Source organism: Pteropus vampyrus, unplaced genomic scaffold (assembly GCF_000151845.1).
Source record: "Pteropus vampyrus isolate Shadow unplaced genomic scaffold, Pvam_2.0 Scaffold62, whole genome shotgun sequence".
In the NCBI taxonomy this organism is placed as follows: domain Eukaryota; kingdom Metazoa; phylum Chordata; class Mammalia; order Chiroptera; family Pteropodidae; genus Pteropus; species Pteropus vampyrus.
The window spans coordinates 1,560,469-1,586,873 of NW_011888843.1; the positions used below are offsets into that span (position 1 = coordinate 1,560,469).

General features: G+C 42.7%; 1 protein-coding gene across 1 annotated transcript in view; it reads right to left on the reverse strand.

Moving 5' to 3' along the window:
* The window catches only part of TNFRSF11A (TNF receptor superfamily member 11a), a 52,316-nt gene extending 26,145 nt beyond the window's left edge, over positions 1 to 26,171 (reverse strand). The window contains exons 1-8 of the mRNA XM_023531168.1: positions 26,091 to 26,171; positions 24,793 to 24,918; positions 20,902 to 21,045; positions 17,262 to 17,355; positions 16,048 to 16,142; positions 14,640 to 14,753; positions 11,793 to 11,845; positions 9,725 to 10,496 (exon numbers count right to left, since the gene is read on the reverse strand). Of these exons, the coding sequence (XP_023386936.1) occupies positions 9,725 to 10,496; positions 11,793 to 11,845; positions 14,640 to 14,753; positions 16,048 to 16,142; positions 17,262 to 17,355; positions 20,902 to 21,045; positions 24,793 to 24,910 (1,390 nt within the window). The 5' untranslated portion in view covers positions 24,911 to 24,918; positions 26,091 to 26,171. The remainder of the gene's footprint in view (positions 1 to 9,724; positions 10,497 to 11,792; positions 11,846 to 14,639; positions 14,754 to 16,047; positions 16,143 to 17,261; positions 17,356 to 20,901; positions 21,046 to 24,792; positions 24,919 to 26,090) is intronic.
* Between the last annotated feature and the right edge of the window lie 234 nt (positions 26,172 to 26,405).

Consider the following 26,405-nt stretch of genomic DNA (forward strand, 5'->3'; position numbering starts at 1 on the left):
AGATACAGAAAGGCTCCCCCCCCACCCACCCAACCCCAACGCTCGGCATCGCAAACAGAACCTTTCAATCTGACCAGGGGAGGCGAACATCGAAATGGTCCCTCACCATGCACTGCCTCATCTTTTTCCTTCTTTATTGTGACAAAGCTTAATAATAATTTATACAAATAAAACTTTCTGTCGCCACTCCACATAAAAGATTTTCTCTGAATTTGGAAGGCATGCTTTGGATAGTCTGACTAAAATACCAACAAAATACAGGGCATTCTTTTAGGGAGCCTTCCCTCCACCCCCTGGGAACCTGCAGAGAAGCAGGGGCTGAGGCACAGTGGCCCATGGAAACACAGGGTTTCAAATTGAGCAACAAATCGAAAGTCACATAGGAAGATTTATGACTCAAGCTATTTCTCCCTTAGGCAGCTGCGCAGGGTATATTCCAAGAGGAGTAGTGGGGGGATTTATTTGCCTAATAATCTCCCCCCCAAAAAAAAACAACATGAGCGAGGCCAGCTAGTATTTCCATTCACCAGCTAGCCAGACTGACATCCATGTTCTCCATTCCCTCTCAAATATACTGACAGGTGCTCATACAGCGAACTCTAAGCCAGGGATCTACTCTCTAGCATGTCTTTGCCTTTCTGCTCCCAACAGTTACCGAGTCAGTTCTTGAGTCTGTCTTTACCAGCTGAACTCATTAGGAAATCTAATTAAAAATGAGTCTCTAAGTGCAAAACAAAATAGATAGATAGATAGATAGATAGATAGATAGATAGATAGATAGATAGAGGTATATCTATCTATCTATATCTCAAGAAACTGCTTAACTGCTGAGGTAGTATGGGCAAGGCAACTCTTGAAAAAAGAAAACAAAAAACATTAAAAGTCCATAAGGACTCATATTTGTTTTGCAAATGTCTATAAGTTCTCTTTCCACACGAAAGAAATAGAAACTAGGAATTCAGGTGGTGTGGTTCATGTAAAAAAGGCTCAGGAAATTATCATCAGCCAATACACATGGCTCTATACTAAAAAATCATCCATGTGTGAATGTAAGCTATGTGTTTTGTTAAAAAAAAAAAAAGAAATGTTTAAGATAGGAACTTCTAAATGACTTTTTCAAGTAACTCAGCAACTATACTGACCAAAGGCTGATAAGAGCTTCTGCTGTGGCAGCAGCAAAATGAGCATGGCAACACAGAAGTCCTCCCAGTTGGGGGACCACTAGTTAGTTAACAGAAAAAGTCAAAGTGAGAAACCAAAGCCAATAGGTATATACCATCAATATTCCATTCTAATTGAAACTATATCATATTCAATAAGAATCAGTAATTTGAAGTTGCTTGGAAATATGATTTTCTCAGTCTAGTTCTTTTCTATTATTATATCATTGACTGCTGGTTCTTTAATATAATGTAAAGCTACACAGAGGGCCTCCCAAGCCACTGCGTGATTGATGTACGGTTTGGAATTTATCTCACGTCTTCTTCATCCTGTTCATATTGAGATTTATCTGTTTATGTCATGGTATATGTGATTTCCCTATTATTTAATTTTACTTTCCAACAAATCATTATCATGAATCCACTATTATTTATCTTCTTTCATGCCTGAGTCTTCAGTTTGTCTGAATTCAGGTAAAAACCCAAGATTTTGTGTTAAAATTTTCATCTTAAGAGTTTCATTCCATGGCATTGCCTCATGGCAAACAATATCTTTGTCTCTCCTATAGGATCTATATTCTTGTTTTCTTTTTTTTTTTTTTTCCAAAATGGAACTTGAACTCTTTTGCCTAAGAGATATATTTAAACATTTCAGAATACTTTGATTCACAGATTGGATCAAGAATATTATTCTTGGTGGGGGGTGGGCAGGCACAATGGAGAGAGGACAAAAACAAGGTTATTAAATTCCTGACAGGATGTAAAGAAAAGTTACCTAGAAAGAATGAGATTCTCAAACAATCTTCTTTATCGAAAGTACAAAAACAACCTCTGATTAAGTCCAAGTCCATTCCACCTATGCTGGCTTTTGTGAAAGTAGCTGGTACAGTTACTTTAGTAAACTGGTACAGACTAAACTTTGAAAAGCCCTGATTTGCCAATAATGATGAGTGGAAGCAGAGCCATCTTCATGGGTGTGTGACCTGTGCCAGCACATGGATCCCTGTGTTCAGAAGGGCCCCACACTTGGTTTAATACTCAGCTCTCATCACCGTGAACTTCTTACTAATTTTTGCACAAGGGACCTCATATTTTCATTTTTCACTGGGCTCTGGAAATTACATAGCTAGTCCCGAGTGGCAGGCTGCTCTTAGATGTGTTGCTCTGGGTCCCCCTCCTCACACCGATGTTCTAATTCAGCGTCACTCTTTTCGGAGGTAACATAACTTGGACATGTTTCAATATTGCAGAAGTTGTTTGCCAATCTAATTTTCTCCATTGATAAATATTTGGTAAGACACAGTTGCAGAGGCTACCCACCAGTGCTCTTAAAATATGGATCCTATGATATGTTTCCCTGATGCTCAAGCCACCTGTCACTTGCTGCAAAACTTTCAACACAAACTTTCTGATGTAGAACTGAGGCCTGTCCCTTTGGGAAAAGGTCTACTGACTGTATCGATTACACCTTTAGTGGTTTGGCCACGATCTCTAGTTTTGGTTTCTTTAAAGTCACTTCCCAAGCAGTCTACATGCAGGATCCTTCTCGAGTTTTCGTCCCTCGGTCCATTGTTGTCTCATGCTCCTTAACAGCAAAAATTTTAGCAACTCATTTTTTGAATTGTCCTGAAGTATCTAACAGTTTTCACGAAAACAATTCTCATGCTTATCCACCTCATGTTTTAAATAATTTGAATGACAGCTGGATCTAGTAAGCGTGATGAGTGGGAGCAGGAAGGCCTGGGTTTCTAGTGACCCCATTAGTCATGAGTAATCGGTGTGCTGTGTGTGAGCTTTGGTCAGCTTACTTTACAGAGGGAAGGGAGAATGTGGGCCAATCTATGGACTTATTGGAGGTAAATTAAAATGGTACTCCCATAACAGTAATAACAGGACTAGAAACAACCCCCTGAATCCAGAATTCACGGAGAGCTTTCTCCGTGCCAGGCTGGCTGCGTTGTAAACAACAGCTCGCAGGTATTTTGCATGTGAGCATTTCTGGTTTGCTGCTTTTTTCCCCTCTCCTGACTGACATTGCTTCAAGGATGAAAACAGACTTCTTTTTTCACGGCTTGTCATAATGCAGACTCGCCTGAAAGTAATCTAATAATGCCAGAGTCATCCTGGTGTCTCGGTCTTTGAAGAACAGAAGGTACGTAACTGGTAAGTAAAGGGTCGGTGGTTTCAGTGGCTGCCTGAGTACAGGAGGGCAAGAGACGGGGTGTTGGGGAGAGGTCTCTGAAAGGTCTCTGGTCTTGCCCCGGCGCAGCCCCCACTAGCTGTCAAATTTGAGACAAACCACCTAACAACTCTCCAGACCTCAGTCTGCTCGTTTATGAAATGAGCATCAATTTTTCAGGGTGCAGCCACACTGAGCAGGCACATGATAAATGTCAAACGAATGAACGAAGGAATGCATGAACACTCGGCAGGACGGCATGAGGGTCACACGACAAGGTGGATTTGACAACGCTTGGGAAACAGCAAAGAGCTAGTCACAGGTGCAGTGATGGCACTGCTACTCCCAGAAGGTGGCATTAGCGCTCATGGAACCAAGCAAGACAGAGACTCAGGGAACGCACTGGGCAGCGATGCTATCCTCCCATCCTTGTCTTGCTGGAGGATCTCGACCTGTCTTGAAGACTGAAAGGACATTTTCTTCTAGAAATCTAACTCACTTTTTTTTTTTTCTTTGCTGAAACAACCCATCATTCTGTCTCTGGTGTAAACATTCATCTATATTATTCTACACTGCACCCCACAATCTCATTTCTCGTCATGCAAGTCGGCTGCGAGTTGAACGTAGCACTAGGATAGATCAAGGTTTACAAGGAGTTGGTAATATCCTTGTCCTATAAATATCCCTCGGTCCTGAATTGGCCTTATTTAAAAGCAATAATTCCTTAAAATTTGCTTTCTACCTTTCAGAAAAGAAAGGTTTTGCAGGGTTACTTGAGCTGACCTGAGAGGGCAAGGCGCTGGGCTGGCCAATCAGCAGGTCACCGTGCCAGCGAGCTGCCTCCCAGGTGGGTGTTGTGGGGCCCTGGTCCAGCATGGTTGCCGTGGTTTCTGCAGCAGATACGTGCCCCTGAAGGAGTAACTTCTTCCCACTGAGTGCCAAGGAAGCCCCAGGATGCTCTGCTGCTAGGGGGGACCCCTCTGTTGGTGGTTGGTAAGGGGGGACATGAAAAGGGAAGGATGGTGTGGATGAGGCTTATCCAAAAGGCCTTATCCGAAGGCCTGAAGTTTTAGCCCATAGATTCTCTCAGAGTACAAAGCAAGAGGCCCTCGCTCCCGTCTTTCTTACTCTCCTCAGCTGCCTTTCTTGCAGCTTTCCCTTGTAAAGCTGCCCTTGGCACTTTTTAAAACTTTATTTCTCTTGCAAAAAAAGATGAGATCGGAAGCATGTGAAAGAAAGAGCTTTCCTCACAAAAGAATCGGTGATAGTGAAAATAGTAACTTCTTGAGACAACTGGCAGAAGACGGGGCTCGAAGGCCAAGGTAGCCGTCGCCTACTGCCCAGACCCTCGGGTCCTTTCCCGTGGAACCTTCTAGGCCTGGCCTAGGCACTGCCCCTTGCTCAGCCAGAGCAGCCAACTCTCTCAGGCTATGTTTGCCCTTAGTCTGTGGCACCCTGAAGATTCTCCAACACACAGTAAACAAATGACACCAGTCTCACTGGCACCAGCATAGGGACCCTGGGACAGTGGTTTCCGCGACAGGCTTCACGGTCAGGTCATCAGGCTGTCAAAACAGTTCGACTTGTCTCTGAACACAAGGCGACTGACAGGCATGAACCTGAAGGCTTCCCGAAAGAAGGATTCGAGAGCCAGGGTGACATGAGGCTGTTTAATAAATTAGAAATTTTGAAGAGTTTCTAACCTTTAAAATAAGTTAGTTGCCTTAACATGAATATTTAATGTGACTTAACTAGAAAAATGTTCAGGCAACTTGAGAGAGTTAAAAATAGTATCTAAGTCAACAGGAACAATGAACAAACGAAGTGGCCCCATCATGATCAGAAAAATGGTTATACTTTGCTAAGTCCGTGCTTTACACAGCAGCTACATGGAATCTCTATTTTTTGGGCAGAGAGGAGCAGTTTCATTTTAAGAACTCGATCTCTGGCAGAATTCACATTTTTAAGCAAGGTAATGCACACTTCTGTTCTCAAAAGTTGATTATTTTGTTTAAAATGCGTAACATATGAATATTAAATCACAAGAACGATAGCAAATAATATCACCCAATTGTCATCTAGATATTCTTCCAAGGAAGAGAACTAAAAATATACACAAATACACTCAAACTATCCAGACTACATTGGGTGCTTTTGGAATTTCTTAAAAACTGAATTTATATTTAACCCATATGCTGCTCACATGGTTTTCCTTTTTATGGAAATGCAAGCTCTGTTTTAGGCATTTGGAAGAAACTGAGTATCTGATAAGGGAAGGGAAGCAGCTTTTAACAGTTCCATTCTGAATCATGCTTGAAAATGACTTAGAATGGCTTATGAGTGAGACCCTTGCAAAATGAGCCCCATTAGAACAGAGAAAAGGCAAGCAGGACTAAATTACACAGTGAACATATTTTTCAAATATTTTGAAATAACTGCATTGACTTTTAGCACCAATGAAGGCTGAATATTATTTCTAAATAACCAAATTATAAAATATTTTTAACTTATAGTCAATGAGCTAATACCTGACCTTACGATACTTAGCTAAGAGGGAAACACAAGTTAGTGGATGGAATTTCAACAGGAGAGAGAAGAAAGTTAGAAACAGAGGACTGGCCATCGCTCAGGGAGAGGGGAGGAAGAGGGGAAATAATTGGGATAGGAAAATCTATATCTATCCTTTCAGGATGGAAGCGGATGATCAAGGGTAGTCACTGCAAGAGAGGGTGGGACCCAAGGAGGAAAAGGAGGGGGGTCGGGCAGGTGCCCTTCATCCTCCAGCGCCCTTGGCTGCCAGGCGTCAGCCTTGGCAATCGGTGCCACTTGGAGGGACTAGCTCAGCTTTGCTTCTGTCATCTCTGCTCCTCTACCCGGGACATCTAGGTCTGCCCAGGACAACCAGTGCCAGCCCTTCTATCTCATGTCTGGCCCCCGCTCCCCAGAATAGACTGAAGAAGTAGGAGCTGACAGTGAGTTGGGGAACAAATGGGGGCTCTGGTTTCTGTTCTTCATGACTAGATGAATGAATGGATAAATGAATGAACTTATAAACACCTCTTCACTTAACATACTGTGACTAAGCCGCCTTGGGAGAGACTAGAAAGATCAGGTGTGGAGAAGGTCATGGAAATTCCTGATTGCTATGGCTGCATAGAGATGGGGTGTTGATAAAGGTGTGAGGTGCCAGGCTCAGTGAGAAAGACTCCAGGACAAATTGTGAAGGGCTGCCAAGGGCACAGAAGAGAACAGTGCCCTGGTTCAGGAAGCAGCATTTGAGCTGAGACTTGATGGACAGGAAGAACTAGGCATTCTGGAAAAGGGGACAATGTAGACGGGGTGGCTCGCCCTAGGAGAAGCGCATTACCATGCAAAAGTAGGAAAGTGTTAGGTCTGCTGAAAGGGCTGACATCGGCCAAAGCTTAGATGGGTGAGTGAAGGGGAATGACAGACCGCAGGTTAGAGAGAGGCGGGCAGTGGAAGGCCTCGCCTTCTCAAGTTATCGATTCTTCTGGTGTTGTCCACTCCTTGACCTCAATCCCTACTTGTTTTCCAAGCTTCTCCAAGTCTCCATGGGTCCGTGGACCCTCAATAAAGATTCGGTAGAAAAACGAATACATAGCTGGTGTTCGTTAAGAATCGTTATGGGCCCTGTAAATAAACAAATCTCTCCAGCTCAGAAGTGGCTGAACCAACTGAGTGATGTTAGGAGTCAAAAGCAAAACACTGGCCAACTGTAGACATATTCACTATAGGCAGTTGTTTTCTCTTTCACATGAAATAATTTTCTAGACATAGTGAGAGTTCTCCAAACCCCAGGCGAAAGGGCTTGTAACCAAGGTAACCACTGTCATGTCATCAAGATAATAAATTAAGACATGGTTATTTGAGACATAACCAAAAGTATGTTTTTCCCCTTCACTGGTCTTTGCTACCAATTCTCACTGTTATTTAAGAGTTGTAATAACATTGCTAAAATAACCTTAATGTTGAGTATTATTTTTAAAAGATAGACCTGTGGAGGTGTCCGAAGAACCATCATTCTCTTCAAAAGGATGCTGGGTGCCAAGGAGGTACTCTTTTCTACTGAGGAAGTGCCCAATTATTGTCATTTCTCTAGAAACCACGTGGTTTGGTTCATAAGTTTTAAAAATATATAAATCTCCAACACCCAGTAAAAATATCCACTTCCCAAAGGCCTGAGAGCACAAGAGATTTTAGGAGATGAAATAAACTCAGGCCCCCTTCTTATCTTTCACCCAAGCTCTATCCTCTTTCATGCATTATAGAACATAAATTATGACACTTTTTTAAAAAGCAAGAATGAGAAAGCGCTATTTTGACCAGAAAACAGAAAGCCTGTTCATATAGAAGTACTTATGGAGAAAACAGCACAGTCTCAAAATTCAGTCTGGCTGCTGCTTCTCCTCAGGCGAAGGTGAATTTGGCCCCCTCGTTGGCTCTGTACAAATGTTTTGCATGGCCGAGCACCAGACAAGACAGAAAAAGCAATGTAAACTTTCTGCAAACTAACACCACTTAGTTGATGACATACATATTTTTTTTTTTCGGTCTTACCTTCATGCCTAGATGTTTAGTGCTGGAGAAATAAAAGATAATGAAATACAGACTAGGGCACTGTTTTGACTCTGTGAGGAGAGAACAGGTCTGGTGCTGGGTTTCACGACACCTAAAGGAAAAAATATCTCCTTCAACGTGGCCAACGCTATTCTTCCAAGAACTGCTGATGATTTTTACACAGTGGCAAACGTCACCTTCCTGGTGTCACCAATTGAAAAACTGGTCTGCCCCTGGCAGTGTTACTGAGACCTAGCCTCTGCCACAATGAACTTCTGCCTCCCCACACCCCTCTCAGCCTGAAAAACTACAGTCCTGTGAGTCTCCGTGACTAATGAGAAGAAATTAACTGCTAAAGAGAAATAAAACAAGAGAGCTAAACTTTTAGTCATGGAAATTCCTTAAAATCTTTTAAAAAAATGTTGAAGTCTTCTGAAGGAAGCATACATCAGTTCTTTGAAATATATCTCCAAACGTATCTCCTCCTTTCACTTTGACTGAGAACTGATATTATAGAATTTACACATCAGTGAATTCGTGTAGTCTCAGCAAAACCACGAAGCTTAGAAAACAGATTAAAGTACACTGTTCTAGCAAATAAGCCAGGAGCCATTATCAGCCCGGGCACGCCATCTCTGAGGTTAGGATCTGGGATCTAGCTACCTCGGGCTATGAAATGATGCAAAGTCCAGCTGTGAGCACCATCTGCAGTCTAAGGAAGGAGGCGGGAAAGAAAAAGAAAAGCATCCCCAGGATGAAGGGCCCGTGCATGGGTTTCTTTATTTTCTTTTCCTTTCTTTTTTCTTTTCCTTTTCTTTCTTTCTTTCTTTCTTTTTTTTTTTTTTTTTTTTTTTTTGAGGGTGGGAGGGTTCTGTGAAGTCCCTGAAATTCTATAAAGCCATATATTCATTTTTCTGGAGGGAGTATCTATAGCTTTCAGGAGATTTTCCAAGATCCCTAGCCCTCCAACCCCCTACACACACACACACACACACACACACACACACACACACACACACACACACAACCAGAAAGTAATCCCCAGGGAAGCCTTCCCCATCAGCATCACAGTTCCTTGTAACCACATAATAAACTGAGGGTGTTTCACCCCACCGGAAAAAAGTTTTACTATTATAATCGGTAGGCTATTCGTGCTTAAGCAGTGGTGCAATGATACATCTCTATAATGACTTTAAATTGTAAAATTATCTTCCCAGTTCCATAGCTATGTTATATGCAGCGGTTATAGAAGGCGTTTCTCATATAAAGCATTAAAGGATACTTTACCGCATCATTAATTTAGTATAGACAAGCTACTTTCAATATTAATTAATGAAGGATTAACTAAACAATTTTGTTTGTTCTCCTAAAATTTCTAAAAACTTTGGGGGGGGGGGTGATTTTAGGCATAGGTTGCTTTAAAAGAAACAAAAACCAGAAATCTGAGAGAATGCCTAGAAGCCGCCCAGCCCCAAAGTCAATACTTGGTCTTCAGGGGGGTCAATGCTGAATGTGAGGTCTAATCCCATCACAGAGAAGCCTGAACACAAAAGGGACCTATAAATGAAGAGAAAGCCCCAGAGGAGGAGGATAAAGTCCCAGGGCAGCCGGCACAATCCCCAAACCCAGCTTGTGGACTGAATCAAAAGCCAACCTGTAAAGAAGCTTAGCCGGAGAAAACGCTGGAGCTGAATTTTCCCTGTTGGCTTTGCTTTTCCCAAAATAGTCTGTGACACTTGCCTCCAAACACTGCACCCCACACAGGCCTTTTTGCTCAGGAGGGAGAGACCCGGGGAGAGTCACTTACCAGATGCAGGTGGCTGGTCACTGGAGGGGCTTCCAGACCCAGGGCCTCCCCTGCTGGAGCTGGGCGGCCTTACATCAGCCCCACGCGCGGGCTGGCCTCCACCTTCCGCCCCATCCGCTGCTTCTTCAGGCGGAAGGCCCACGCCATAGGCGCAGTGGGGCAAGGGTCCACTTTTTGGGGAACCCGTAAGGGGCTCCTGGCCCTCCGCAGGAGGGTTCCCACAGCCCGCGCAGCCATCTGCTGCGCTGGAGGCTGCCCAGTGGGGGCAATTGCTGCCCTCCACCTCTTTCTGCAAGTACTTCTCAGAGGACATGGGGATCCAATCAGTCCCGCACGGGATGTCGGCCAAGTGACAGCTTTCGGAATCCGCCAGGTTCTCTGTCCCAGTGAAGCACTGGCTTAAACTGTCATTCTCCCCCACCTCCAGGGGCTCAGAGAAAGGGGGTGTGGATTTGCTGCTAGGCTGAGCGAGGAAGAGTAAAGCGTCTGGGGTCTGGGAGGGCCTGTCCACGTACTCGTCCTCCATGGGCATCTGCTTGAAGGGGTCCTCCTCGACCTCGCTGACAGACGTGAGCATCCCAACATCTTCTCCGGGTTCACAGGGACCACTGCCCGCACACGCGCCCCCGCAGACACCACCGCCCACCGGACAGCAAGTATCATCGGAAAACATCTTCTCCTCCAGGGTCAGCAGTAAGACGCCGTCACGTAGTTCCCGCTGACGAGAGGCTTCCATATGACCGCAGCTAAAATTGTTGCCTGAGGCCTCATGCTGGTTGAAATTCAGAAGGCAGAAGCATTAATATCCAGTTACTAGGACCTGGTTTTGCTAAACACTGCTGAAAATGGTGGTTACAGCGATTATTTCCACCATAACAAGGACAGATGTCGCACTCACTATGGCACTCCGCGTTATTTAAAATTACCGAGTGGGGAAGAACCCTGAGATGGAAGCCGAGCAGAGAGGAACGAATCTACCTGCATTTCCTGTGAACAGCACACTCGCACTGAAGAGAGGGGAAGGGCTCGCCCAACTAATTTTAGAACACAGAATTTTGACTACACGCTCTCAATCTAAATTAAAACAAAACAAAACAAAAAAAACTCTAAAATACCGAACTCCAGTTAGTAGATTTGTTTCTTGCTGTGATGTGGTTTAGTAATTCTGAAACTCCTTTCTATGTATTCTGGAATTGAGTAAATGAGTAAATATATTGAAAATAATAGGAGGCAGATTTCATACTGTTGGAGAAAAGACAACTCAAATACAGAACAGAGAAAGACTAGAATGTGGTGTTGGGATTGGAACTGGAGAAGTCAGTATGAGTTTATAGGTTAAAATTTATATGTTTTATACCTACAAAAATAAGTGTAAAGGACATAGTGGGATAATAAATGAAATTTTAATATCAACTGTGGATTGGATTATAGTATCGTACCACTATCAAATTTCTTGATTTTGATAAATGAACTATGGTTATATAAGAGAATGTGCATGTTCTCAAGAAATTCACAGTGACATATTTAAGGGTAAAGGAGCACAGTGTCTGCCATTCGCCCTAAAATGGTTCAAGAAAAAAAAACATACATACACATATGCACACGTATAGAGAGAACAGATAATAAAGCAACGTGATAAAGTATAAACAATTGCTGGCTCTGAAAATACGGTATGTGGAAGTTCTCTGTACTATTCTCACTGCTTTTCTATAATTTTGAAATTATATCAAAATTAAAAGTTACCAAAATAACTACGAAGTAAAGAAAAGTGGAAGCTCCTTCCTACTAGGACTCTGTAGTAAGCAATCAAGATTGGCACTAAAAAAATAATATGATTAATACACATACACGGGGGTGACAGAAAAGGAATACAATCATGGGAAGCAGCATTTAGGATGAGCACTGACCTGAGCTTTGGGTTATTCTGTGGGGATCGATCCTGGGATTCGAGGTTCCAACTCTCAAAGAGATTCCCCTTACGCAAATGGGGCGCAATATTTGACTAATAACTACATCAGCCTAATTGTTAAAAGGCCTTTAAGCAGGCACTTAAGACTTTTAAATTTACCTTGTTTTCACTTAGGCGGCCGCATGCCTCGTTGACCCAGTGCCACAAATTAGCTAGAAAAACAGAGCAAGGACAGGGCTTCGTATTATTATTTCCTACATCTAATTCAATATCACTGACTACTGTGTCAGCTCAATATTATCTTTAAACATAAGCCTCTGCAAGTCTTTCCTGAGAGTGAAAACGTTCAGAAGAAAATGAACCAATTTAAAGACTATGGAGGCATCTTATCAAAAACAGAACTTTCTGATCCAGGTAAAGCAAAATATGGTTCACACATGTGCCATTGAATATACTTACAGGCACATTTAAGGGCTGTCAAAGCTGCTGTAGGGTGACAGTCATTCTCATTCCCTTAGCAATTTTTCTTTGATGACGAGGACGAGGCTGGGCATTGCAGGGAAACAAAGATGATGTGGGTCTAAGAGACTGACCTTCGGCAAACTAGCTCAAATATATGTACAATAAAAAGTCAAGGGCATGTGGAAGGCTGCGTCAGACCCCAGCGGGCCCCAAATCCTTTCCCACTCTGCCCTCTTGCTTTTTAGAAGAAAGAAAAATACGTTCTGTGGCATATACAAAGTGATGAAATTTAAGTCAAATCCATGAATTTTTAAAAATCTTAATTTATATTATACAAAGATAAAGTTGTCCCCACCTCCACTGAATATTTGATGTTGAATTCACTGTAAAGACTGAAGTCAGGGAGCTGCCCATTCTCTCTCTACTGGAAGATGATTGGGTCATAACAATAGCTAAGGATATCTCCGACGTGACCTTGCCCAGTTTTACTTCTCTGAGCCTCAGTTTCCTCATCATGAAACTAGAGAAATGATAGTGCCTGCATCCCAGTGCTGCTGCGGTGATTTAGTTAGAATATGTAAAACGCGGACAGTAGTTCCAGCAGAGTAAACATTCAATATATATCAGTCATTGCTGTCATTATCATTTCTTATTCTTGCTTCTTTTCTATCGTTTTAAAATTATAGAAAAATAAAGATACTCCAAATAAAAGGAAAGTTGCAGCTCTTCTCTTGCAGGAATCAGCACTTAGATAATCCTAAATGGTACCAAAAAAAATATTTGTACACAGAGGTGATAATTATTCATAACTACTGTGAAAATCTGGCTTCTGGATGATTGCGAAAGACCTCCCCACTGGTGCGTCTGCAACCGCTCTTTCTGCATCTCCGAATCTGTTTTCCATGCTAAAACCAGAGGGCTGCTTTTCCTTCCCTTCACTAAGAACAAGGAGTAAATTCCTTAGCAAAGCCTGCAGGGCGGCTGTCATCTGGCTGTGCCGCCCTCTCCAGCTGCATCTCCCACTGTTCTAAACTTCTTTCCATCCTGCAGCTCGCCTTGCTCCCTCTCTGTACAGAATGCTTTGGATTCTCCTTGACCCCCTGGGGCTAGTCAATTCCAGTTTGTCTTTCAGATCTCAGCTCTCCCCACCCTCTCTCCTCCTCCTCTGGGAGGCCTTGGCTGCCCCCAAGGCTGGGCAGACCCTTCTGTCATCTGCTTACCTGGTGCTGTGCACCTTCCCTTTCTACATGCAGCCTCACTCTGTGGCTCTGATGCCTGCCTTGCCCACTGGGACACCTCCTCCATGAGGGCCTGTGGGCACTTACTGCCATTGTGTGCCCAGTACTGAGACCCCTGCCAGTCCAGTCCCTGGTGGCCGACAGTCATGTGTTGTGTGAAGGAACGAAGAGAAAGCTAACAGTCATAAATCCCAGTTTCGTAACTGGTAGGCCCATTGTCCTCATCGATCAGATGGCCTAAGAGCTTCTTACAGAGGCAAAAATTAAAGAACAAACAGCGAAAGTCTGTTTATCTCACACATAAATGACTATCTGAGCCGTCCGCATCATGTGGATATGCGTTATTCAAATCCCCAGTTACAATGTTGTTACAGTAAATAAAAATATTCAACAACGAATAGATTTAAAAGAACTGGTTTAACATTGCTCTCTGCTTAACACTGGCACCCACGATCACCATCTTCCCTCTTTAATTTTCTTTGATTGCCTGCGGTTACATGAGGTAATGTGATGTTCATGGAAATAGCAAGATACGCAGGGTTTCATGAAGGCCATACATGTGACGTGGGAGAACCGATCAGATCACTGCGAAGCAGAGGTGGACGAGATAAACAAGTGAGCAACCAAAAATGGAAAGGGATGGGGAGACAGCAGGTGCTTCAGAAGAGAACGGGGTGACTCGGGAAGCCACATGAAGCCTTGAATCCTCTTAAAAATTACACCTATTTAGCTTTATACTATAAAAGTCAAACACGATGTGATGTAAAAACACACTATCAATTTTTAGTGCAAAAATTATTCACAATACATAAAATAACACTTGATTATTCCTTCTCGAAATGAGTAAAACCCAAGTTTTACTGAATATAACTTCTTTTTATAATTTTAGATTCATATTTCAAGGTAATACTCAGATCAAACTTTCCCTCCACCACTGTTTGTTTTAAGTGGGTGCATTAAAAATGTTTGTATTCTAGAATAAATGTATATCTATCTGACCCTGTATAACCTACATGACATAAACACCCAGTTTATGAGTCATCAGTTTCCTGACCCTAGAATGTTCTTGTTGGCTTATACAGAAATAAGCACAATGGGTTTTGTTTGTTTGTTTTGCCAGAGAACAATGGATTACGCTTACATGGTATTTCCCTTTAATTTAAGCACAACCACCTCAAGGCACGTATTTTTAGCACATCACCAGAGGTAGTCAGCGGGTGCCATATGCATTTTCCAAAGTATATAACTAGAAATGTGATCTATTTTCTTCAAGAGTCACTTTCGAGAACCGCCACAGACACCATACCTGTCAGTGCCTTCCCTTTCTTCCTGTAGTAAACGCCAAGGATGACGGCAGCGACTAACACCACGGATACGAAGAGCAGCAAAACAGTCAAAGTGGGCAAGTAAATCCCGGGCTCTGCGTTGGAAGAGAAGGAGAAAAATGGCAATAAAACGTTATTTAATCTCAGTCTCTAAGTTTAAAGACAGAACTCTTTACATCAAAGCCCAGAATCGAGGATGCTGGTCCGGAATAAGGGAAGGATGGCGGTCCCCGGCCCTGACTGGAGCTTCTCACGCAGCGCTCACATTCGGAAGGGCGACCAGCTGCTTGGAATCACTGTGCGTGAGAACAGCCCGGGACCATGTGGAGATGTTTCCACTTTAGAACTCACATCGCACGGACCATGCCATCCAGGTCCGTCTTTGCTTACCGACAGAGCACCTCAATCTCTCCAGGCGGACGGCCTCTGAGGCAAAAGGAAGCCCCTTAGCACGTCTCTTCCCAAATAACAACAAGGCACGAGGGTTTCGCTGGCCGTGAGAACAGAACCACAGCGACCCTGTGAAGTGTTTCAGGTGTTTCACCTCCAACACGACGCGGACTCCACCCTTTTTTTCATTCCCCCTTAATCCCTTCATTGCTAGAACCTTTACATGATAAACTCTTGGTTTACATGATCTGGCTTCCAGGACTCTGCCTTTCCTCCCCTTCTCTTTTTAAAAAAATAACTTGCTATTCCTTGGTTATTTTTAATGGTATCTTCAAAATGGTCCTTTTAAAACGCAGCTCTGACCGTGGAACTCTGTACCCACGTCCTCTTGCTTCTCAAAATGTCATATCTAAACCCCTGACTTTCTTAGTCAAAGTTCATCAACCCCACTCTCCTGTGTCCTAGGTTCTCTGGCCTCATTAGAATGGTCTCCCTGACATGACGTCCCCTCCCACACTGTGATATCTGGACCCTCCTCAGCAGCATCTCATGCGCCTGGACAACCCGCATTCACCGTTACCTGTTGACTTTCTATAAATCTTCGGCACGGTACTTAAAATTAATTTGATCTACAAAATGTGTCATAAATAATGATAACCGTAGTCTAACAAGTTGCTTACTCTGGTTGGTGACCGAAATCTAGAAACATCCCTACCATCCGTGGACATTTTAATTTATGTTTGCAATTCAGTTCACTTTTTTCTTTTTTTTGTACATATGAATATATTATTAGTTATTGATTCCAGAGTAGAAAATTATCAAGTAAACAACATATCTAGAAGCAAAATGCTGACAAAAATAAAATACTAAACTGACCACGGATGGGATGACATCAAAAGGGACAGATAAACCCTCTGGAAACAGTAATTCGGGAGCACTCTAGAAGAGCTGACTAGACTCAGGCACATCTACCAAACAACCTGCTCTGCTTAAACATACCGTTTGGGAGTTTCGTAGATGGCTGAGAAGAACTACAAACCACATCTGATTTATCCGTCCCATGATGCACTTCTGTCTTTCCAAGAATGGTACAGCTGTGGGTGGGGAGAAAGTAGTTATGTGCTTTGGTTTTATATATTTAAAAAACAAACAAAAAAGCTATAAAAGACTCTCGTCCACTAGATTTCTAGTTCCTCCAGGACCAGAACCCAGGTCTTCCTGGACATTTGGATCTCCAGAACCTGTCCCTACATCACACGAGAGGACGAATGAATCAGCAGAGTAGCCACTGCCAGTGTTCTCTAAGAACCTCCCCGAGAGCATGGTTGAAAGAAAGTAGACTGGTCTTTTCGTTAAAGAAGATTCCAAATGCTTCTAATTGACAAACTTGTGATGAATGCTCTTTTTAAGTTGAAAATATAGAAAATCTTTTCAACATAAAACTTGGATAAGTAGATTAGAAAATAAATATTTAATGAGAATATATTGGGAACTGAATCGTTATGTTATTAGTATTCAACCTAATGAAAGGACCCAGGGTTCCACTATAGATATACTAACGTAAGTGTGAAATAGCATATGTATGAGATGATGCTTCTAAAATTATTAATTACTGCAAAAGACAACCTAAATGACTAGCCATAGGAAACTTATTAAATAAATTATTGTACATTTCTACGACAAAATCCTATGTAGCTATAAAAAGCCATGAAGATCTAAGAGAACTGATATAGAATGAGCTTCTTTCAAAATATATTTTGTGAAAAAAAACCCCCAAGTGTTTACAGTATGCAAAATTTACATAAACAGGAAGCTTATTTACGCACATACACAACACGCATATGCACAAATCTCTGGACAAATAAACCAATGGCGTTGGGAAGCTGGGAAAAGTGGGAGTGGTGAGTGAATGATAATAAACGTCATCCATCATTTTCAACTAGATAAGGTCAGAAAAAGGAAAAAAAGAAGCTGCAAGTATAAGTCAAACTGAATCTAAAAAGTAACACAGTTCCTGGCACACATCAGGCAGAAGAGTCGGTTGGCCTGGTTCATTTTACCCACGCTGAACTGACAGACTTCTTCCATTTTGAACAGGGCTTCCAGAGGACGCCTCGCCAAAATGAATCGGTCTGTTTTCCACCCAGACGAGACAGTGGAGGTCAAGTTGTTTAAAATCAGCAAACTCTCTCGGCTGCTTCACTGCCACTTACTTGGTCCAGGGTTTGCACTTTTCTGTGGAAGAGAGGGCATCCGAGAAGTAGCCGGCAAGGCAGGGCTGGCACACCGTGTCTTTGTTGAGCTGCACTGTCAAAAAAACAAATGGACAAAAAGAACAGACAAAAACCGAACAAGGACACTTAGAGATCGGCCAGGATGATGCTCCAGAAGACCAGAGATCAGGAGCTGGCCCCTCTGCTCCTGGCCTCCCCACCCCTCCTGCCCCCACAGACTGTAGAGGGCCCCCGATCCCAGCAGTAGAGTATAGAGCGATGATCAGACCACTAACGCCAGTATCCAAGTTAGGTGTGGACCCTTTGCTGTTCAGAGCCACTGTCCTAGTCACTGATACTTTGTTTCCTGGCCAGGAAGCCTGCTGCCTGACTTGCTTTAATCAGGCACGAGTCTGATCTCTCCTTCTCGCCCTTTGGGCTCACATCACCCTTCGTTTACAGAGAATGGCAGCCCTTTTACTGCTGTTAAGGGAAACTTCTTGTCCTGACCTCTTCGGCCAGCTTAATCTCACCAGTCCAAGTAAGGGAGGACCAGCTTTCTTAAAAAAAAAAAAAATGCTGTGGGCCTCCTTCTCTTGAACCCAGAGTTGGAAGCAAACTTTTTCTATAAACGTCTGTACAGTAAATATCCCTTGCGGGCTTCTGGTCTCGGCTACAAATACTTGAAGCATGAAAGCAGTCAGAGAAAATCTGTTTTAAAAAAAATGGGTGTGGCTATGTTCCAATACAACTCTATTTACAAAACGCAAGTGGTGGCTGGGCTTTGGACCCCTGCCTTAAGCCGCAGCGCTGAAAGCAGGAACTGGCTCTGGCTAGTAAGCTTTCTTCACCTCTCTCATATTCCTCATAAACTATATTATCAAAATAGGAAACGTCTCGGATTTCCTACATCTAATATCTTTACTGCTTACTGACACGTGCTGACCCTTTGGTAATCCCAATAAAGAAGAATGTCGCCTGCCATGTGATGTCACGATCAGGCAACTGGCTGGCACCAAAACCACAAATTACTCTTGAAGTTGGTGGCCCTTCTGTGATTTATTTTTATGAATAAAACATTAAAATAAGGAATTACACGTTCTTTGCCCAGCGTTAAGTGGGAGAGGTATATTCTTGATTTCTGCAATTGCCTCAATAAGTAAGATACCCCTCCCCCTCAATCTAGCAATTTGATTTGCCTTGAAATGATATTAACAAAAGCCCGGTTGACATCTGGACACTCACGTTAATTTTCAAACAGCTTTTAAAAAGATAAACGCACTCTAGAAGAGTAACCCTTAAAAACAAAGGGGCTAAGGAGCTAAGAGGCAACAGGGCTAAGGGGCGTTGACTCCACACACCAGGCTTCCATGTCTGCTCTTTGTCATGCCGACCTGCCAGGGGCTCCCTGAAGATCCCCTCCTCTTCCCACTTCATAGTCACATTTCTCCCACTTCACGAAAGTCACACTTCTCACCTACTCCAAATCCTGCTATGGCACGAAGCCTCTGAGATGCCAAAAAGCACAGAACAAGAGGGAATACTGGTGACGGCAGAGCCCTGCATTTGAGCAGGTCGGTACAGCTTCTCTTTCCCTGTCTATTAAGAGCAAACGTGCGACATGGAAATGGGGAACGGGCCAGGCTGAGTGGCTCAGAGTTCAACTACAGCTGCCTCTTGAACAATGTGGAGTTTAGGGGTTTCGAGTCAAAACTCCATATGTAAGTTTTGACTCCACTAAAACTTAACTACCGGCAGCCTACTGATGACCAGAAGCCTTACCGATAACATAAAGTCGATTAACATGTATTTTATACATGTTATTCTTACAATAGAGCTAGAGAAAATAAAATTTTATTAAGGTCATGAGAAAGAGAAAATACTGTATTGTATTTATTGATACTATAAGTTTTTAAAAATGTGCATATAAGTGGACCCACACAGTTCAAACCCGTGTTGTTCAAGACTCAAGGGTATAGTATAAGGTAGGGCTGGAGTGACATTTTCATTGATCTATGTCACCTCCTCTGTTCACTTATTGCCCAAAAATGTACCATTCCCAAAGAAGCAAGGCAGAGAGAACGCCAGTCAGAAAAAAAGCAGAATAGGGAGCGGCACCTTTTCCTATGCGGTTGACAGACTTGCGGAAAGGTTCTGGGACTTGTCTATCTGAGAATCAGAATTCAGAAGGGAACTGTCACAGGGAGATTTATTTTAATAATTAAAATATCAAGTCAGACTTTTTCTAAGAGAAAGCTGATCTAGTTTAGTTGACATATTTGATAATCAAGGCTGACTGTACTAGTTTGATTCTGTGACAGACATTTTCCTCAATATGAACTGAAATGAATAATAGTTTAATGCTCCTAATTCTGTCAAAGTATTCTGGGTTAAAACTCAATGCCTCTAAGGGAAAGATTAACAGGTATAAATAATCATTTGCTGTATCTTGAAGAAACCGCTTTGGTATACTTCCTAGACATCAGGAAAGTAAATGACTCTAAGAAACACATTTTCAAGTCAAAAGGATTTCTATTGCTTTACTTTCCCCAAAATTGAAGGACACAATTGATTTCTAAACTGGGGGATTATTAAAAACAGCTCTAATGTCACACCACTATGTGATCCTGGACATTTAACTCAGAAGGTGCTTAAAGAATTGAGTGGCACTCCTAGAACAGAATTCCTCCCTTAGCCATTTAGTTATTTACGTGAATGAGTTTCTCAGCACTCAGCAGAAACAGAATTAATGTTGAATTCAGTTGCATTTTAGCAATAAGCAATATTCAACCATGACTGTATAAACTAATTGGAAAAAACCACTCATTATGAATTTCAGAAACCTTTTATTTTTATAGTTATATATAACAAAATATATTTATTTTTGACCTATTGTATAACTGTAGAAATAACTTAGTCCAAAAGAACTGCTTTTTAACCCTTAGAACTTTGTCACAGAAATTTTTTTAAAATTAAGATTTCAAATAAGTCCATTTTAATTTTTTTACGTAAAAGTGTATGAAAAGGTGATTAGTAAAAACCCTGCAAATACAAAAATACATTAGGATAAAATTTTGCAGGGAAAGTGAACCGTATACAACTCAAAGGAGAGAAAAGAACTATAGGACATTTCCAGTTGTTAAGGTTGATTTGTGCTTTTTTAAATAAATGATAACGGGTATTGAATTGCTATGGTGTTTCCATTCCATTGACTATTTTAGAAAGTGTTACTATTGTTATAATTCCCTGGAAACTAAGTCCTTAGCAACTCTTTAAATTTTTAATAAAAAAAATTGAGCTCTCAACTTACGAATATGCAGAAGGATGCACGGTTTTTCAAAACTGTGCTAATGGGGGCGCACAATGTTTGAAGACCACTGCATTAGAGGGTTCCCTCCCCACCCCTGCAAGTGGGGAGCCTAAGGTTTCACAGTTGAGGGGCTTGGGAAAAGCACCTGCGCCAAGCGCTCACATCCCTTGGTAGTCCCTAACCTGGGCTCCATTCCCGGGGACCCTCCAGCTCCTCTAGCGCCACCTGGCGCCCGGGAGCGTGAATGACGCAGGGAAGCGGGCTTTGGCCGCAGGGTCATTGCAAGACCTGGTGAGCGCGGACGGACCCACGCGGGACCCAGCGCCATACCCGGGTGCTGGGCGCCGAAGCCCGGCGCGCACTCCGCGTTGCGGCGGCAGCAGTCGCAGTCCTCGCTCCAGTGGTAGCCGGCCGTGCAGGCGCAGCGCCGCGGGGCCGTCCGGTTACCGGGCTCCACCGCCACCAGGGCCTTGCCTGCGGGCGAGAGAGACAGGGCGGCGAGGCAGCGCGGGCGGGCGCAGGGCTGCACACGCCTTCCACCCACCCAGCCAGCAACGCGGCACCAGCGCCGCGCCTCCCGCCCCCTAGGGCTCATTCAGGACACTGGCTTTCAGGAACTCCCAAGTTCCCTCTCAGCTTCCTGTGCTGGCACTAGAAAGACCCAGAGGGTTTTCTTCTCTCTCAATAATTAAGAGCCTTGTGGTTTTTTAAAAGTCGACTTTCACGTAAGCGGGAAGATGAAGGACTAGGTTTATGATCACCGACTATTTTGGCTAATGCAAAGAGGTGTCACAGATTCTTGATTTTTAGTAAATTCGAATGTGATAAATGGTCTTAACAGGAATGCTAGATAGGACCTAAGAGAACGGGGTTTCTGGAGCCTGGGGATCCCTACCCTCGCCTCCCCATCTGCCATGCGGCCACGGCAGTTCAGTCGGGAAAGCAGGGGTCATCACGTGACAAAGTGTAGCGGTTGGGTCTGAAGACATACTTGAAAATTCATCTCTCCCCAAATACACAGACTACCACATTTGTCCCTTTTGTTGTGACAACACATAGATAAGTGCTGTCTTCTTATCCCAAATCTCCAGGCCTTTCCCACTTTTTGTGCAAGAGGTAAATGCTCACACACAGTTATTCACTGATTCATGTCTGCAATTTCATCTACTCGCTAAAATTTCGTTGTCTGTCCCAAACCAATTCTCCTGGCACTTCTGCAGTCATTCTGACACACGCAGAATTGTGAAAATTTTAAGCTACTCACTTTCAAGCACGCATGTTCCTGACTAAGAGAGAATAAGGTGACATGTTCTGCTTTTTTTGTTTCAGCTCTTATACTGGAAATAAGTGTCCTTTTTGTGGTCTATTTAGTGTCCTATTTTTTTTGGCATTTTTGTGCCTTTTGTTGGTGATTTCGCTGTTTAAAATGGCCTCCAAGGATAGTGCTGTCTAGTGCTTTTAAGCCCAACAAGGCTGTGATTTGTCTTACATGTGTTAGATAAACTTTGTTCAGACATGAGTTACAGTGCTGTGGACTATACATCCAATGTTAATGAATCAAAGTGTTTATTAATAAGGTGTCCTTAAACAAAAACACACATACAACAAGGTTATGTGTTGAATGGTGGCCAGAAAAGTGAGGAGAGGCTTGTAGGTATCTGTATTTCTCTGGGAGGAATGTTTGTGGTGACTTTATAGAACATAATTATTGTGAATGAGAATCAACTGCACACATGCACACGCACATACAAACACGCCACGATGACATTATTTACAGACCTTCTACCCCTATTGGATCCTTCTCAGCTGGGCTGTCTAAATGGCCCTTATACTTTATATTTCTGAATACTTACAGGAATTTGTTATAAACTGATGTTTGTGTCCCCTCAAAATTCCTATATTGAACTCCTAACCATCAATGCGATGGTGTTAGGAGGCAGGGTCTTTGGGAAGTGATGAGGTCATGAGGGTGGAGTCCTCATGCATGGGATTAGTGCCCTTATAAGAAAGGACAGCTGAGTGCTTGCTTCCTCTCTCTGTTCTCCGCCATGTGAGGACACAGCGAGAAAGAGCCTGTCTTGAAACCAGGAAGCGGTCCCCCACCAAAAACCCAGCCATGCTGGCACCCTAATCTCGGACTTCCGGCCTCTAGAAATGTGAGATGTAAATTTTTGTTGGTTAAGCCACCCCATCTGTGGTACTCTGTTATACGAGCCTGAACTACTAGGACAGAGTTGCCAGGGAAAAAGAAACAAACAAACCAGAGTCCTGTTCCCTCTTTCACTGTCTCAAGTTACAGCCAGCAGGATGGGACAGTCCTTATTCCCACCCTTATCAGGCCCGAGCATGGTGAACCTGGAGAACTCTCCAGTCCCACGTTCACTCTCCAAGGCCGAGGTCAGCTTGGCAACACCGAGGCCAGCATGCATGAACGCGCACACGGTGTCTGGAACACACGTGGACACTGCCGCTCCTTTGGAAAATTCTAATCCAGCATCCCACTCGAATGCAAGTGCATGGAGGCCTGTGTGGTGACCAACAATTGTGGTATATTTTTAATTATCTTAATGTACCAGGTTTTTGCGTTTTAATCCATTTTGGCAGTGGACAGAATGAATCTTTATTTCCAAGAGACAACGATGAGTCAAGGTCATTACTAAGCGCTGGGAAAGAAAAAAACTTGATCAGATGCTTCTGCTCTGTGAGTAGAGTTTCCATGTTACCTTCTCCAACCAAAATCTGTCAGCTGTCTCTAACACATTAGAAAAATTATGATGTAAAAAAAAAAATACTTATTTCCTAGGGGGGAAAAAAAAACCTATAAATAAGAATCAACCCAGTAGCAATGAGCCTCCCTAGCACCTAGACTGAGGTCGCTGGAGGAATGGCTGGTGGCAGGTGCAGGGCAGGAAACATCCAAGGGGAGCCTGGAAGCAAGGGAGCTCTGAAAGACCCCAGGGTTTGTATCTAACTGGAGGCCACCTGGAGGAGGCAGGACGATCTGAGCACCAGTAAGACTAGTAACTGCAATAGGTTGAAACACCTCAAAGGCGTCTAAATTCACGAGTTCAGAATATTCGTACGAATGCTTTGAAGAAAGCTGGGTGGCCAAGTCAGTATTTGGAGAAGCGGTGAAGAAAGTTACAAGCATTCGTTCTGTTGGTACTGTATTTCAGAGTAACGAATGGTTGACGAGGGAAATTTCTCTTTATAAAGCATTACAGCTAAGAAATGAAGGAATGATAGACCTGGAACATCAGATTTCTGCAGCTCCTAAGGAAAATGAATCTAGGTCATGATCAATAGCTGCGCATATCACAAAGAGAGAAAAGCAGCTATGATATGATTCCTGACATAAGCTACATCATGCCAACTCGGAAGGAGTTTTGCCAAAAACAAAACAAAACAAAATAAAACAAAACAAAAAAAAAACCAGAATCTAATCAGCCTTCTAGATCTCACAACCACATTACAGGAAACATAAGAGACAGAAGACTACGCTGAATGATACCAAGGGAATGCAACCAGCAAAAGTCAGACTGTGGAAACCCCACAGGATGAGAAACCCGAAGGCTTCTTCCACAGATAAACAACGAAAAAAGGAAAAAAGAGGAAGACAGGAAACTCTAGTTTGAGACTTAAGGAATATATTTTGAAACTCTAGTTTGAGATTTAAGGAATATATTTTGATGCTGATTCCTACAAATAAGCTATAATTTTTAAAAATTTGAGGCAAAAAAAATAGTTCTTTCTGAATAAAAAAAAATAGCAGTGTGATAAGGAGATTAAACTACAGAGTTAATAAAACATTCATGTTTTAGGAAAAAGACTTGGGAATCAGAAGGTCTGGCTTTGAGCCCCGCTCCTTACTGGTTAACCTTGGAGAAGTCATTCAACCTCCCAGTCTCAGGTTCTTCATCTTTAAAATGGGATCATCGTGGCTACCTCACAGGGTTTTTGTCAGAATTAAATAACACGACATACGTGGAAACACTGTGGAAATATCTTGTCAACTGTAAGATGTGTTCCATGATTAAAGTACAACACAGACAAATTCCAGACAAAAGTTCTAAATGAATTTTAACACAGTGCTTCCGGCATCTGAAGCACCTCCTTCCATGGTCCGTGGCCAAAATTTCTTCCTAAGCCCCACAAAGAGACAGCACTGCTGTATCTAAAAATATGGTTTACCCCCACTTCCCACTGATATGACTAACTCACCTGTATCACAAACTTTATGCAGCAAGCATTTATCTTCTTCGTTCCAGGTGTCCAGGTATTCGTCCGGGCCACAGGGCAGACAGACACTTTCAGAGGTAGGAGTGCACTTGGAAGACATGTACGTTCCTTAAATCAGAAGGAACGTAAATCAGAAAAAAAAAAACAAACAAAAAGAAAAAAAAAAAAAAAAAAAAAACAAAATACAACAAAAATACACCAATCTACTGGACTATTTACATGACTGTGATCTCAGGAAGTCTCTCCAAGACGGTACGATACACGAGACAAGGCCATATCTCACTGTGATGGGCTCCTCAGGCCTCCCAGCTGGCTAAAATAGCCTCTCTTTGGTCTGCTGTGCCTGTGGTCGCAGCAGTCTTCTAGTTCTTCTAAATGAGAGATCACCCTTTCCATCCCAAACCTCTGCTGACTAGGGAAAAGAACGATGGTTTTCAAATTGGTGTCTGTAGAACTTGAGGGGTTCCCTGGGGACTAAGCAACAGGGGCTTCATTTCACCCGTCCCCTCTCGTCTTCAGAGTGCTCCCTACCATCAGTCTGGATAGTTAACATCTTCAGTCCTATGTACACTGTGGGCTGACAGCTAACTTAGTTTGAGCAGAGCCCTGCACACACATACGCACACACACACACGCACGCACGGGATCCTGGGTCTACACATCCAAGAAGTATTTGTAGCTGAAATATCTAAAGGGTCTTGTTATAATGCAACCACCTTTTCCTCAAAGATACACTCCCCTCCTCAGAACAAGGAGTGAGGACCTCATGGGTTTGGGACTCCACTGGGGCTGTAGAAATACTTGGCCACATTCCCACAGAACAACTTTGAAGAACTGGTACCCTGCCCATCTTCTGCCCTTCAGCAGGTATGTGGGGAAAAGGTAGAACAGGATTTAGGCAAATTTTCAGCAGCAACAATTCCAGGACGGTTATCCCCTCTCAAATTTTTTCTGTGAAAATACTTTTCAATAAGAGTTGAGTTTAATATTTTGAGAGTTGGAATCACAAAGTACTAAAATGTGCTTTTAAAAGACTTCTTGCCTTCTCAAGTATGAATTAAGTACCAGTTTCTGAAATTGTTTTTAATTCTTAAGTGATTTTATCTACTGAGAAAAGTTTTTGTCTTCAGAGTGACAGACGTTACCACCTGCCACTACCATAAAAAGTCCATCCAATTTCTTTGCTCATCTGGCAGATAGAAATCTTTCCTTAGATTAAAAAAAATTAACAGAAGCCCCACCCACTTATGAGGGACAATGAAAGGTGGCTCAGAACAAACCTGGTTCACATTTGTTACAACACTGTCCAAAATGCTCATAATGCCTCTTGCTGACACACGGAGGGGTGATCTGAAAAGTCACCTGAAAGAAAATTGACATCAGGTAGAGATTATATACAAGTTCTTTCTGAATAAAACAAAAAAAGAGAATCGTTCAATTACATTTCAGAAAAGCATAAGAAAATACCATGGACAGTCCTGAAACTGCTCTATGTTTAATATTAAGCCCCCCCCAAAAGTCAATTTCCTATTCTAGCTCATTTCCTCCTAAGAATATACAAAACCAACTGATATTGGCATAAAAATCCATTTAAC